Source organism: Crocuta crocuta, unplaced genomic scaffold, assembly GCF_008692635.1.
Source record: "Crocuta crocuta isolate KB4526 unplaced genomic scaffold, BGI_CrCroc_1.0 scaffold276, whole genome shotgun sequence".
Classification (NCBI taxonomy): domain Eukaryota; kingdom Metazoa; phylum Chordata; class Mammalia; order Carnivora; family Hyaenidae; genus Crocuta; species Crocuta crocuta.
The window spans coordinates 1153661-1169367 of record NW_027531270.1 but is presented as its reverse complement, the minus strand read 5'-3'; the positions used below and the strand labels follow the sequence as shown (position 1 = coordinate 1169367).

The 15707-nt window shown below is 35.3% G+C and overlaps 1 protein-coding gene and 1 pseudogene across 1 annotated transcript in view; one reads left to right on the top strand and one right to left on the bottom strand.

Moving 5' to 3' along the window:
- Positions 1 to 15707, bottom strand: part of SLCO1B3 (solute carrier organic anion transporter family member 1B3) — a 58805-nt gene that overhangs the window by 28497 nt on the left and 14601 nt on the right. Inside the window, exon 2 of the mRNA XM_077771165.1 lies at positions 1708 to 1849. Within this exon, the coding sequence (XP_077627291.1) occupies positions 1708 to 1849 (142 nt within the window). The remainder of the gene's footprint in view (positions 1 to 1707; positions 1850 to 15707) is intronic.
- LOC144237478 (prefoldin subunit 4 pseudogene) lies at positions 350 to 740 on the top strand (annotated as a pseudogene).

Genomic DNA, 15707 nt, shown 5'->3' with positions numbered 1-15707 from the left:
AAAAGATAGGTGGGTCTTCCTTTATACAATTATGTTTTTTTTTAATGTTTTATTTATTTCTGAGAGAGAGAGAGAGAGAGACAGTGTGAACAGGGAAGGGTCAGAGAGAGAGAGAGGGAGACACAGACTCTGAAGCAGGCTCCAGGCTCTGAGCTAGCTGTCGGCACAGTGCCCGACACGGGGCTTGAACCAACGAACTGTGAGAGCATGACCTGAGCCGAAGTCGGACGCTTAACCGACTGAGCCACCCAGGTGCCCCTATACAATTATTTTTAAAAACATTCAAAAGCTAAATATATTTTAAATTAATTTAAAAGATGAATAGCAAACTTGTAGAAAATATTTGAAGATGGTGACTACTATGAAGAAAGGGACTGCAGAAGATGTTAATGCTACTTTTGAAGATCAACAAAAGATTGGCAAACATGCACAGAATGCAAGCAGAATCACAGAGCTGATGGAAGAAATAGAACGTGAAAAAGAGACCACTCTAAAATTCAGAAGGTACTGTGAGGAGATCACGCTTACAAGATGATGACCGCTTAATGATATCTTATCCAGTTGGTGATATTTTCACTAGCTATCCTCAAGAAGAAACACAGAAAAAGTTAAAAGAAGCAAAGAATTTGCAAAAAGAAACTTATGCCTTTGAATCTAGAGTGGAAGTCAGCAAGTGTTAGCAGATTCGGTTACATGCAAAATTCGGGAGCGATATAAACCTTGAAGTTGATAAAAATTAAACATTTTATAATACTTTTAAAAAATGTTTTACAATATTTTTTATTTACTTCTTAGAGAGAGAGAGAGAGAGAAAGAGAAACAGCGTGAGCAGGGGAGGGTCAGAGAGAGAGGGAGTCACAGAATCCGAAGACAGGCTCCAGGCTCTGAGCGGTCAGCATAAAGCCAGACGTGGGGCTCGAACCCACAAGCCGTGAGATCATGACCTGAGCTGAAGTCAGACGCTCAACCGACTGAGCCATCCAGGTGTCTCTTATAATCCTTTTTAACATTTGTTCAATAAACTTGGATATTATTTAAAATAGAAAAAGTCTGAAGGGGAGACGACAAAGGTAATGAGCTATGAATTCAAAAAGGAGAGAAAATATTGTCCAATAATTATATAGAACCTCATTATTATTAGAGAAATCCCAATTAAAGACAACAAAGCAATACATTCAATGTTTAAAAAAAAAATATTTTTGCTCCAAATTTTATACCCAGTTAAACAGTTGAAACCTAACAGAGGTTGCTCCAAAGCTGCTCCTTCCTCAAATCATCAGAATCATAATCCTCTCTCCAAACTTAAAAAAAAATTTTTTTTTTGCACTAGGACACCTTGAGAGAGGGAGAGAAGGTATAGCTCTCCAAAGTATTAGTTGCAAGCAATGAGTTTGTATAGATAAGGGTTTCTCAACCTCTACATTATTGACACTCTAGGCTGGATTAATCCTTTGTTGTGGGGGTTGTCCTGTGCATTGTAGGATTTTTAGTGGCACTTCTACCCTCTACTACTAGAGGTCCATAACAATCTCCATCCCCTCAGTTACAATCAAAACTAACATGAAACATCACCAAATTGCCCCTGGGGAGGAGGGTGGGGTTGGGTAGAATTTACTCCTAAGAATCAATGGTATAGAGTTTATAAGAACAATTTTACCTCTACAAACCTGGTTATTAAGTAATGGTAAAAATAGAAATAAAAATTACCAATCTCAAAGCCTCCATCAATTAAGCCAGAAACAGAAGATGATATGTCAAATCTCTTTTCTATCTGAGTGATGGAACTTTTCATAACGACTCCACCTAGTGCTTTAGACATAAAGCTGAATGCCAGGGCTACTAAGAACACCTAAGAAAAAGCATAAAGAAAGGGGAAAATGATTAATAAAAATACTATAATTCTTACATATTCATATAATTAAAATGGCTTATCTTCTTTACCTAAAAACATTATTTTTATCATAAAAAGCATACCCACCTTTCCTCTATACCAATTGATACATCTTAGTTCTTTAAGATTACCATCACTATACCGACAAAACAACATTTTCTAATTTAATTACAACATCAGATAATTAAAGCAGAACAGTCAAGGCTCTTATTTTTTATTTAATGTTATTTAAGATTTCTAAGACACTAGATGCTAATCTGAGATGGCCATGTTGTTAAGGTATTCTTTATTCTTCCATGAATAGTATAGGCTAACTGAGAGGGAAGTGGTTAGATATTCTCAAAGGTGGCATTTTCAGAAATTCAGCTGGAAATGGAACTTTTTAAAAAATTTTATAAAATCTCACTATTATTGGAGAAATCCAAGTTAAAATGAAAACAGCAAAGTAGTATATTCAATGTTCTAAAAAATACTTTAACTCTAGTGGTTATAGGTGTTTTATTTTCAAATTCATTTTACCAATATCTGTTGATTTACCCATAAATTAATTCCTTTTACATCTAGAATTAAAATATTATTCTGTTATTGACTGTATGTTTGTGTCACCACCAAATTCATATATTGAAACCCTAATCCCTAATATGATGATATTTGGAGATGAATCCCTTGGGAATTAGGTCATAAAGGTAGAGCCCTCGTGATAGGATTAGTATCCTAATAAGAGCGTATTTCTCTCTTTCGTACTGCTTTGGTGAAGACACAAGAAGGTACTATCTGAAAACAAGGAAGAGGGTTCCTACCAGAACCCAACAATGCTGGTACCCAGATCTCAAATTTACAGCCCACAGAACATTGAGAAATAAATTTCTATTGTCTCAGCCACCTTGTCTGTGGTATATTTTTATAGCAACCCAAGCTGATTCACACAGGTCCTACACCACTGGGGGTAGCCACCATCATGTATTTGCCTATTAGATCTTTCTGCTTCTGCTCTCACCTCTCTCAACACAGTAGCTACAAAAATTCTTTCAAAATAAAAATTAGATGATGCCACCACTCCCTGTTTTTCCATCTCACTTAGTAATATCTAGTTTTCCAATGGCCTACAAGACATTAAATGATCTGTCTTCCCCCCGACTCTCTCTTCCTCACAAATATTCCCTTTTACCTTTCTGATCTCATTTTCTGTTACCGTACTTCTTGTTCATTCCTCTCCATCCACACTAGTCTTGTTGTGCCTGGAGCACCCCAGGTTTATTATTTTGCATCAGGTTACTTGTTCTTGCTTTTCTTCCTGCAAGAAAAGCTCTTCTTCCCCATAGTTATGTCCCTATCACTCACTCCCTCACATCCTCGAGGTTTTTGCTCAATGAAACTTTCACAGTGAGGTTACTTTGACCAACCTATTTAAAATTATGCCACTTTCTCCTCACTTTTTATTTGTTTGTTTAATGTATATTGCCCTCACTGGACTATAACTTTCAGCATGGCAGGATTTTTTTTGGTCTGTTTTGTCCACTGGTATATCTCTAGGGCTTAGAACAGTGCCAACAAAAATGCTAAAAAATGTGCTTATCTTCTGTCCAACTAGAATCTAGTATGTGTCTTGCATGAGGTCATGCTTGGAAAAAGAGAGAAAAGGCCCTATACCGTCGTTCCATGGCTGGAAAGATGTGTTTACTTTTCTCCTACATCTGGAACTTTCAATGAAGTTGAAAAGACTTGAGAGAAAAGTTGTAAATGTTACAACTTATTAGAAATAATTAAGGATTCTTATATAAGATATAGGAAGTCATCTAAGAATTAAACACAAAAAGTGGAAGGATATCAAAACCAGTTTTTTTATTAGTTGGTAAAGGGAACAAGACTCACAGGACAAAGATATTAAATTTGTGACAAAATTTTATGAATATTTTCTTCAAGGAATGCCAATTATGACATCTTGTAGAATCATCTACTGTCATTACATTATGAAACAGAAATGACAATTTTCAGTTTCTAATCATTTCCCCAAAATATCATGTTACTGACATCAGAAATTAGGAAATGTAGATGGAAATGATGTCAGCAAGATGACAAAATAGGAGTCCCCAACCCACCTTCCCCCATGGATAGATAGATTTAACAACAACTGAACAAATACCTCTATGAGAAAACCAGAAATACTTAAAACTTTCTTTCATCCTAGACTGAGTGAAACCAACTATGCAAGTCCAGTAGGAAAAATCTGTGGCACTGTCAACTTTCGTGCCAATTGGGACAAAACCCCCAACTCCTGTCTTCTCTCTGGGGACTGAAAGGAGTAGAACTTATGTCCAATGTTTTGACTTGTAGGGGGCTACATGAGGGACCAATTTGTATCCAAGTACTTACAAGAGTGGATGGCCAGCTTTGAGGCTCTCGGAACAAAGACAATAAACCATGCACTAGAATCATGTAGTACCATGGATAGACACTACGTGGAGAACCAGTATTACAATTTACTAAACCAAAGAGGCTGCAGTATCTCAAACACTAGGGAGAACTAAGTAGACACCAGCAAACTTCCTCAAAGAGCCCGGGGAGGAAACACACCCAGAAAAATCTTGAGAGGTCTATAGAATCTCTAGTCTGGCTAAGTAGTGAAACTTATCCCTGTACAAAACCACACAGAATTGGCTGATTCTTCAAATGCCAAAATTCCAACAAGAAATAATGACATATAAAGAAACAGGAGACCACAACACATTTAAAGGAGAAATTAAATCTCCATATTTCCCTAAAGAAGTGGACATATATGAATTGCCAGAAAATGAATTAAAATTTACCATCAAAAGGATATTCAATGGATTAAAAGACAGAATAGATATACCTCTAAATGAAATCAGAAAAACAATGCATAAACAAAGTGAGATGATTAATGAAGAAATAGAAACTAGGAAGAAGAACCAAAGAGAAGTTCTGGAACTGAAGAAATTCTTACCTGAATTGAAAACTTCACTAGATGAATTCAAAATTAAACTTGACTACACAGAAAAAGAATCAACAACTCAAAGATGGTCCAAGAGGGGAAAATGAATGAATAAAAATGAAGAATATAAAGAACCTATGGGACACCACCATCAAGCAGAACAGTATATGCATTTTGAGAATACCAGAAGAAAGAGAAAGGGGCATAAAAATTATTTGATGATGACCGACCCAAAATTTCCAAATCTAAGTGGATAAATGTACATAAAAATTTGAGGAATTCAAGAAGTTCATCTAGGATAAACATAACGAGATAAACATAACCAAGACACATCCATAATCAAATTGTCAAAAGTCATAGACTAAAAGAAAACCTTGAAAGCAAGAGGAGAAAAGTGAGTCATCACACAAGAGGGAATTCCCATTAGATTATCATCAGATTTTTTCAGCAAAAAACCTTTCAGGCTAGAAAGGAATAGAATAAAATATTCAAATTATTGAAAGTAAAAGACTGCCAACCAAGAATACTATACCTGGCAAAATTGTCCTATAAAAGCAAGGAGAAATCAAGTCTTTCCCAGATAAGTCAAAGCTTAGGGAATTCATTACCACTGGATCTGCCCTACAAGAAACATTGAAGGTTCTACAAGTTGAAGTGAATGTTGAATAGCAACACAAAACCATATCAAATATAAAATTCCTTGTAAAGGAAATATAAAATTCTGTATTATTGTAATGTAGGTGAGTAAATCACATACCTAATTCAGATTTTTAAAAGCATAAAAATTCATTGTAAATCTATGTTAATGGACAAGCAATATAAAAAGGGTAACATTAATGTCATTAACAATAAAGTGGGAGGGAGGCAAATATATAAATGTGTAGAGTTTTCATATACAATTGAAGTTTAGCTGTTCTCAGTTTAAAATAGTTATAACTGTAACTTGTTTAATGTAATTGCAGTGGTGCCCACAAAGAACATGTCTATAGAGTATCCATAAAGTGAAATGAGAAGAGAAGGGAAGCAAAACACACCATTACAAAGAAACAAAAAAAAAAAAAAAGAAAGAAAGAAAGAAGGAAGGAAAGAAAGAGCAATACAGAAAACGAAGACAAAAAATTTAAGAAAGAAAACAATTGACAAAATGGCAATGCAATAGTTCTTTTTCTATTCATAATTATAATTTTTAAATAATTTATTCTCAAATTGGTTTCCATACAACACCCAGTGCTTATCCCAACAAGTGCCCTCCTCAATGCCCATCACACACTTTCCCTTTTCCTCCACCCCCCATCAACCCTCAGTTTGTTCTCCATATTTAAGAGTCTCTTATGGTTTACCTCCCTCCCTCTCTGTAACTTTTTTTCCTTTTCCCCTCCCCCATGGTCTTCTGTTAAGTTTCTCAAGATCCATACATGAGTGAAAACATATGGTATCTGTCTTTAACTGACTTATTTCACTTAGCATAATACCCTCCAGTTCTATCCACATTGCTACAAATGGCCAGATTTCATTCTTTCTCATTGCCATGTAGTATTCCATTATATAGATAAACCACATCTTCTTGATCCTTTCATCAGTTGATGGACATTTAGGCTCTTTCCATAATTTGGCTATTCTTTAAACTACTGCTATGAATTCTGGGGCACATGTGCTCCTATGCATCAGCACTCCTATATCCCTTGGGTAAATTCCCAGCAGTGCTATTTCTGGGTCATAGGGGAGTTATATTGTTAATTTTTTGAGGAACTTCCACACTCTTTTCCAGAGCAACTGCACCAGATTACATTCCCACCAACAGTGTAAGAGGGTGCCTGTTTTTTCACATCCTCACCATCATCTAGTCTCCTGATTTGTTCATTTTAGCCACTCTGACTGGCATGATAGTATCTCATTGTGGTTTTGATTTGTATTTTCCTGATGATGAGTGATGTTGAGCATTGTTTAAAGTGTCTGTTGGCCATCTGATGTCTTCTTTAGAAAAATGTCTATGTCTTCTGCCCATTTCTTCACTGGATTATTTGTTTTTTGGGTGTGGAGCTTGGTGAGTTCTTTATAGATTTTGGATACTAGCCCTTTATCCGATATGTCATATGCAACCATACAATGCAATTGACAAAAAGGCAACTTTCCCATTCCATCAGTTGCCTTTTAATTTCTTGATTGTTTCCTTTGCTGTGCAGAAGATTTTTTTTCTTGATGAGGTCCCAATAGTTCACTTTTTGTTTTTGATTCCCTTGCCTTTGGAGATGTGTCAAGTAAGAAATTGCTGTGACTGAGGTCAAAGAGGTTGTTTCCTGCTTTCTCCTCTAGGGTTTTGATACTTTCCTATCCCACATTTAGGTCCTTCATCCATTTTGAGTTTATCTTTGTGTATGGTATAAAAAAGTGGTCTAGTTTCATTCTGATGTATGTTGCTGTCCAGTTCTCCCAGCACCAGTTCTCCCAGGCCCATTTGTTAAAATGACTGTCTTTTTTCCATTGGATACTCTTTCCTGCCTTGTCAAAGATTAGTGGCCATACATTTGTGTGTCCAGTTCAGGTTCTCTATTCTATTCCATTGGACTATGTGTCTGTTTTTGTACCCAAACCATCCTGTCTTGATAATTACAGCTTTGTAGTAGAGGCTAATTTCTGGGATTGTGACCCCTCCCGTTTTGGCTTTCTTCTTCAATATTAGTTTGGTTATTCAGGGTCTTTTGTGGTTCCATACAAATTTTAGGATTGTTTGTTGTAGCTTTGAGAAGAATGCTGGTGCAATTTTGATTGGGATTGCATTGAATGTGTAGATTGCTTTGGGTAGTATTGACATTTTAACATTATTTATTCTTCCAATCAATGAGCATGAAATGTTTTTCCATTTCTGTGTCTTTAATTTCCTTCATAAGCTTTCTATAGTTTTCAGCATACAGATCTTTAATCTTTGGTTAGGTTTATTCCCGGGTATTTTATGGTTCTTGGTGCAATTGTGAAAGGGATAAGTTTCTTTATTTTTCTTTTTGTTGCTTCATTATTGATATATAAAAATGAAACCAATTTCTTTACATTGATTTTGAACCCTGTGACTTTGCTGAATTCATGTCTTAGTTCTAGCAGACTTTTGGTGGAGTCTGTCGGGTTTTCCATGTAGAGTGTCTATCCATAATTACTTTAAATGTAACTTGATTAAAGGCATCAATTAAAAGACATAGATTGTCTGAGTTTATTTAAAAAATAAGATTCAACCATATGCTGTCTACAAGATTCACTTTATTTTTTTAATTTTCATGTTTTATTTATTTTTGAGAGAGAGAGAGAGACAGAGAGCAAGCATGAGCAGGGGAGGGTCAGAGAGAGAGGGAGACACAGAATCCAAAGACAGGCTCCAGGCTCTGAGCTGGCTGTCAGCACAGAACCCGACGCGGGCTGAACCCACGAACCGTGAGATCATGACCTAAGCCAAAGTCGGATCCTTAACTGACTGAGCCACCCCGGTGCCCCGAGATTCATTTTAGATCTAGGACACCAAAAGGCTAGAAATGAAAGGGTCTGTAATAAGCTGAGTGTTTATGTCACTTCAGAATTCATGTTGAAAATCTAATCTTCAAAGTGATGGTATAAAGAAGTGCAGCCTTTGGGAGGTTATTATGTCATAAGGGCAGAGCTCCCATGATAGGATTAGCACCCTTATAAAAGACCCCAGGGGGGCTGTCATGCCCTTTTTCCATTTTATGAAGGCACAATGAAAAACAGTTATCTGTGAATCAGGAAAAAGCCATCACCATTAACCTCATCTGCTAATACCCTGGTCTTCAATTTCCCAAACTCCAAAACTATGCGAAATAATTTATTATTATTTAAGCCACCCAGTCTATGTTTTTTTTTGTTATAGCTGCCCACACAGGTGAGAAATAATATTTTATGCAAACAAGAACCTAAAGAGAACAAGGATGACCATACTTTTATCAGACAAAATAGTCATTAAGCCAAAAAGTGTTGCAAGAGACAAAGAAGGACATTAGATAATAAGGAAAGAGTCAATCATCAGGAAGACATAATTATAAATAAATGTGTCTAACATTAGGGCACTCAAATACATGAAGCAAACACTGACAGAACAAATAGTAGAAATAGAAACATGTTAAGTATAAGAGATTCAATACCCCCACTTTCAACAGAAAACTGGACAGAAAATCAATAGGGAAACAAAAGATTTGAAAAACACTATAAGCCAATTAGATTCAAGTGGACCTAGACATTTATAGAACACTCCATCTATCAGCAGAATGTACATTCTCCACATGTGTTTCAAGTGCACATAAAACATTTTTCAAGACTAACCATACATTAGGTAACAAAACAGTCCTAACAAATTTAATAAAATTGAAATTATACAATGTATTCTCACTGACTGCATGGAGTGACACTAGAAAATAACAGCAGAAGAAAAACAGGAAAATCCACAAATATGTGGAAATTGACATCACCAACAGATCAAAGAAGAAATCACTAGAGAATTTAGAAAATATCTGGAGACAAATTAAAATTAAAATTAAAACTAAAACATGTGGGATGTAGTAAAAGCACTACTAAAAGAAAATATATAGTGATAAATGATAACATTTAAAAAAAACCAGGAAGATCTCAAATCAACAACCTCTACTTACACCTCAACACTCTAGAAAAACAAGTAAACCCAAAGATATCAGAAATAAGTAAATAATAGGGATTAGAGGAGAGAGAAATGAAAAAGGGAATAGAACAACAATAGAAAAAAAAATCAATGAAACTAAAAATTGGATTTTGAAGAAACCACCAAAATTGGAAAACTCTTAGATTAACTGAAAAAAAAGATAGGAGACTCAAATAGCTAATATTAGAAATAAAAGAGGAGACATTACAAATAGAGTCACAGGAATAAAAGAAATTATAAGACACTACGATAACAGTTACATGCCAACAAATTGGGTAGCCTAGAAGAAATGGATAAGTTAGTAGAAACAAGCTACCAGGATTGAATAATGAAGAAATAAAAAATCTTTAACAGTCCTATATCTAGTGAGAAGACTGAAGCTGTAATTAAAAATCTCCATACAAAGAAAACCCAAGACAGGACGGTTTCACTGGAGAATTCTACCAAATACTTAAAGAATCAATGCCAATCCTTCTCAAATGCTTCGAAAGAATTGAAGAGGGCCCAAGTTCATTAAATGAAGCTGCATTACCTGATATCAATGCCAGACAAAGGCATCACAAGGAAAGAAATCTATGGAACAATATCCCCAATGAATGTTGATATAAAAATTATCAACAAAATACTAGTAAACAGTATCCAACAACATATTAAATGGATCATACACCATAACTAAGTGGGATTTACAACTGGAATGCAAGTCTGTCTCAACAGATGAAAGTCTATCAATGTAATACATCACATTAACAAAATGAAGAATAAAACCACATAATCACCACATAACCATCTCAATAGATACAGAAAAATCATTTCACAAAGTTCAACAATGAAATGATAAAAGCACTCAACAAACTAGGAATAGAAGAAAGCTAACTAAACAGAATGAAGGCTATATATGAAAAGCCCATATCCAACATCATACTCAATAGTGAAATATTGAAAACTTTTACTCTGAGATTAGGTACAAGGCAAGGATGCCAACTCTAGTCACTACTATTCAACACCGTACTTGAAACTCTAGCCAGACCAAGTAGACAAGAAAAAAAAATAAAGGGATATAAACGGGAAAAGAAGTAAAATTATATTTTTACTATATTGTTTATTTATAATTATACTTAGTACTTATTTATAATTTATATAACTTATATTGTTATTACTATTTGTTCACAGATGACATGATCTTATATGTAGGAATCTATAAAAATTATACACAAAAAAGCTATTAGCACCAATAAACACATACAACAAAGATACAGGATAAAAAATTAACACTCAAACACAGCTGTGTTTCTATACAGTGAAAATAATCAATCTGAAAAGAAAATTGAGAAAAGAATACCATTTACTATAGCGTCAAAGTAATAAAATATTTAAGAATAAACTTAACTAAGGAGGTAAAAACCTTATATACTGAAAACTACAAAACATTGCTAAAAAAATCAAAGAAGATCAAATAAATGGGACATCCGTGCTAGTAGACTGGAAGATGTGATATTGTTTAAAGGTCCATATTAGCCAAAGTTAAAATGTGCATCCTACTAAGAGGGAGTATAATAATGTACATGATGACAAAGAGAGGCATGTTAAACAAGGAAAGATGTATGTTTTCATGTATTGAATGGGATACCCTAACTAACCACCTGCCAGTTTTCCCTGGGACATCATACCAGTGTCTTATGCCTTTGAAGCACCCTTGGGAGCTACTTCCATGCTTTTCAGTTTACCTTTCAGAAAACCCTCATGGTTTCTGTTTGACAGGATATATCTCTTCTTGTTTTCTAGCAGAGTTATGAGTTGCTTTTAATACCTATGAAACTATTAAAATTGGAGAGAGGAAGAGGGGTCTTCTGCCTTATCATTCTCAGTCTGCTATGAAGAACTGGAAGGCTTCAAGTTATGGCTCTCTTCTAATGAATAAATAGAAAAAATGTCATCAGGTTCTCCATCAAACTCAGATGCCTGACACATAATGAGCAAATACTCAATAAATGTTTTGGCTTGTTGGAAAAATTATTATTCCTCCAATTCCTATTATAAATCTGGTACACAGTCAACATGTAGTGAAACCTCTCATTTCTTAGTGTCCTCAGTTCTTAGATGGCATTAATTATAACACTGTTTATTATATAAACAATGAAGATTAACTGAAATAATCTACATGAAATTTTTGGCACACAGAAAGTGCTAGCCACACAGAAAGCACTGACAAGTATATTTTTATTACCACTGTGAACTGCCATCATCCATATTTTAGGTTTAAGTTCATTTAGATCAAAACAGGATTTATGATCATTTAGCTAAATAAAGTTTTATGTCATACACTATTATAGGTATTGCAGAATCAATAATGAGCATACTGACAATAGGATTTATTAAGAAATACAAAAGTGAACTCTTATTTAAATGCTAACTATGAAATCACTCATTTTTGAAATCAAAGAGAAGAATATTTCCAAGTAACAGAACATGTCATTAAAGCAGATGTAAGTATAACCAAATATAAACTGTCCTATAGAGGAAGGAATTTCTAAAAGTTCAGAGAAAATTTTGTATACTCCATGTCTCCAATCTTAAAAAGAAGATTAGTTCAAGATAAAAGAGGGACTTAAAAAAAGCAAAAATCTCAGTATAATTCTAAATTGCTTTTACAAAAAGGAAAAAGATAATAGATGGAAATACATAGCCACCATAGATTCTCTCCAATGAGCCGGGATTTTAAAAAGATATGAAATGAGTTAATATAGATAGATTTATAAATGGGCTTTCTTTTTAAAAAATTTTTAATGTTTATTTATTTTTGAGAGAAAGAGACAGAGAGAGAGAGAGAGAAAGAGAGAGACTGAGTGAGCATAAGCAGAAGAGGGGCAGAGAGAGAGGGAGACACAGAATCCAAAGTAGGCTCCAGGCTTTGAACTGTCTGCACAGAACCTGACACGGGGCTCGAACTCATGAATGGTGAGATCATGACCTGAGCTGAAGTTGGACACTTAAATGACTGAGCCACCCAGATGCCCCTAAATGGGCTTTCTTTTAATAAAACTATACCCCTATGAGATGGGTATTTTTAACCCTGCTCTTAATGCCGAACTGAGGTGCAAAGAAAGAATGACACAATGATTTTCTTAGAACTTAAAAAAAAAATCAAAAGGAATAAAACAGCTGAAATTTTGAGTAAAAAACGTGTAAACACCTGTGCCACTAGGCAGAAAATTTAAGATTGAAAGATTTCAAAACAGAGATACAAATTTTCACAAGGGCCAAATAGATTTTAAAGCATCACAGATAGAAAGAGACAACTGGCATGCAGATAAAAGATCAGGCGATGTTTACCTGCAATCATGGCAAGTAAGTCTTTTAGGCTTTTGGCAAGAGTTCTGGAATTGAAGTGTGAAGACAGTTCCAAGTTTCCACTTTGCCACAGGTACAGGCAGATTAACTCAGCTAACTCATTTGAACCTCAATTTATTTACTCAGCAAACATTTATTGAGCAACTCCAATATGGCAATTAATCTGCTACATCTTGTAGTTGAGACAGGTGCAGAGTAATAAGGGCAGTAACAACTAGACAGAAATCAGTGCCCTAAATGAACTAGTAATCTTCTGGGCAAAAACAATAAATAATTCCAGTATAATAATATAATGAATACTATAGATTTATAATGTGTTGAATACATAGGAAAGATTATTAATTCTGTCTATAGTGGTTTAAGTTTCTATAGGTGTGGTGACATGTAAATTAAATCTTTAAGAGATAATAGAAACTGGGGCACCTGGGTGGCTCAGTCAGTTAAGCACAGGACTTCAGCTCAGGTCATGATCTCACAGTTTGTGGGTCTTTGCTGACAGCTCAGAGCCTGGAGCCTGCTTCAGGTTCTGTGTCTCCTTGTCTCCTTCCCCCTCCCCTGCTCATGCTTGTCTCTCTCTGTCTCTCTCTCTCTCAAAAATAAACAATCATTAAAAAAATTAAAAGAGAGATAGTAGAAACTTAGAAATTAAAGAAGAAATACATTTAAAACAAAATAGGAAACACATGAAAAGCCTGAGCCATGAAAGAACACAGATCATTTGAAAAACAAAAAGAATATCTGTTAGGTGGAACATAAAGATAGAAATATGTAAACACTGGGAGATCAAATTGTAGTTTTAAATGTAGCATAAGAATATTAAATTTTAGAGGGCTAATTCGGGTACCCCTGTGGAAGATGGACTTATGACAAATTTATTTGAAGCCTGATTTCAGAAAATAAAGATGAGTTAGAAAGAAGGAAACAAAAGATCATAGACACACTTTGGAATTTAAGAGGAGAATCAATAAGCTGTGAGAATAATAGAAAATGAGTTTTCTAATTTTATTTTACAGGTTTCTAGTTTGGATAACTGTATGTTATGAACATTAGTTATGAGCAAATAACGATTGTTATTTGGGATGCAAAAAAGAGAGGTTTTGGGGTTAAAAACAATGAAGTCACAAGTCAAATTTGAGATTCCTAAAAATAAGCATGCATCAAATAGACATATTTGGCAGGTTTGCTGCTCAAGAGAGTGTTTTGTCTGGAGGTCCTCTGCAGATTCACTAGAGAATAGCTGTATAATTAATGCATTTTCAAGTTTATTCTGATGAGGAAGCGAGGAGCAAGCTGAGGGCAAAATATAGGCTAACATCCTGCCCCACCCCAGGTGGAATGTGTGTGATACTTCTTGGACATTCCTGGCCACCTAAGGACAAAGGAAAGGTGCTTGCCATGGTAATGCAGAAAACTAAGGAAAATGAAAAACCTAAATTCCCTTACTGCCTATAGCCCAATGACAAGTCCTTGAAACCAGTAGAGTGACTTCCCTCTCTAGAGGCTCAGCTGCCTCAAGGATGACACTTTGGTAGGGCCAAAAGAGAATCTTAGCTTAACTTTATCTCAACCTGGAGGATCTTATAAGTCTATTTCCTTTACTTCTACAGTCCCAAGATATATGCTGGCAATCATACTCCATGCTTATGACCCCCCAATATACAACTGAAGGGTCTCATGATTGATGTTTTATTAAATGGTAACAAATGGCATTTCCCTAGCAACACCTAGACCCTCAAGATCCTGGAAACCCTGCCTCTAAAATATCTTAGAGATTTACTCTATCCCTAACCCCTTCCCAACCTGAAGGTATATAATGAGTTACATGTCATGATCCCAGGGCAACTTTTCCTGCCCACAGGGCCTTTTCCCCATGCTTCAATAAAATCACCTTTTTGCACCAAAGATGTCTTCAAGAATTCTTTCTTGGCTGTGGGCTCCAGACCACCCCACCATCACCCCAAAACGTTATCAATTCCATTAAAAAAGACTCCTACCCTTTTATTCCATTAAAAAAAAAATCTGTCCTTTCTAGTAAAAAGTGAGAGCTGCTTACATTTGCATAAATCAACTCTTATTTTTTGCTTTACTTCTCTTGAGTATCCTTAGCAGGCGATATTATTCTCACTTTTCAATTTGTTTTTCAGGGTTTTGTTTCAGGCTCTCTTCTTTTTTCACTCCACATATTCTTTCTAGGAAAACTCCACAATTGTCATTGTTTTTATTACCACCTAGATGCTGATAATTACCAAATGTATATCTTGAGCCAAGGTTGCTTTTGCTGAATTTAGATTACTTTTCCAAAGTGCCTACATTAGAACTCCATGCAGGCTTTTCATGGTTATGCACAGATCTCACTGTCTTCTTCCTCGTTTTTCACCTCCTTTTCCTGGGGTACCATATTCCACTTGCTGCCCAGCCCAGAAGCTGCTCTCTTATAGATTACCTCCAACCAGTCCTCTAAAGTTAAAAATGTAAAATGTAAAAATGTTATAAAACTCTCTCTTTTCAACATACTTCACTTTATATTTCTACTTCAATGACCATCATCTTTCACTCAATTACCATCTTTTCTAACCAGCATCTCTCTTTCCTCATTGCTGCAGCCAGGGTGGATTTAAATATGTATAACCATTTCTACTTCGAAAGGAGCTCAGAAAATTCCCACTAAATGGACTCTCCAGCAGTAACAATTATAAAGTCAAAAGGAAAACAAAATCACCTGGAGGAAGACAGGGGAGGGCAAACAAAAGCAGTCAGACTCTGGATGGGAGATGACACTTAGAAGAAAATGCTTAATGTTAGTTTCTCATTCTTATGGCTTTAAAGTGAGATCACAGTACCTCACA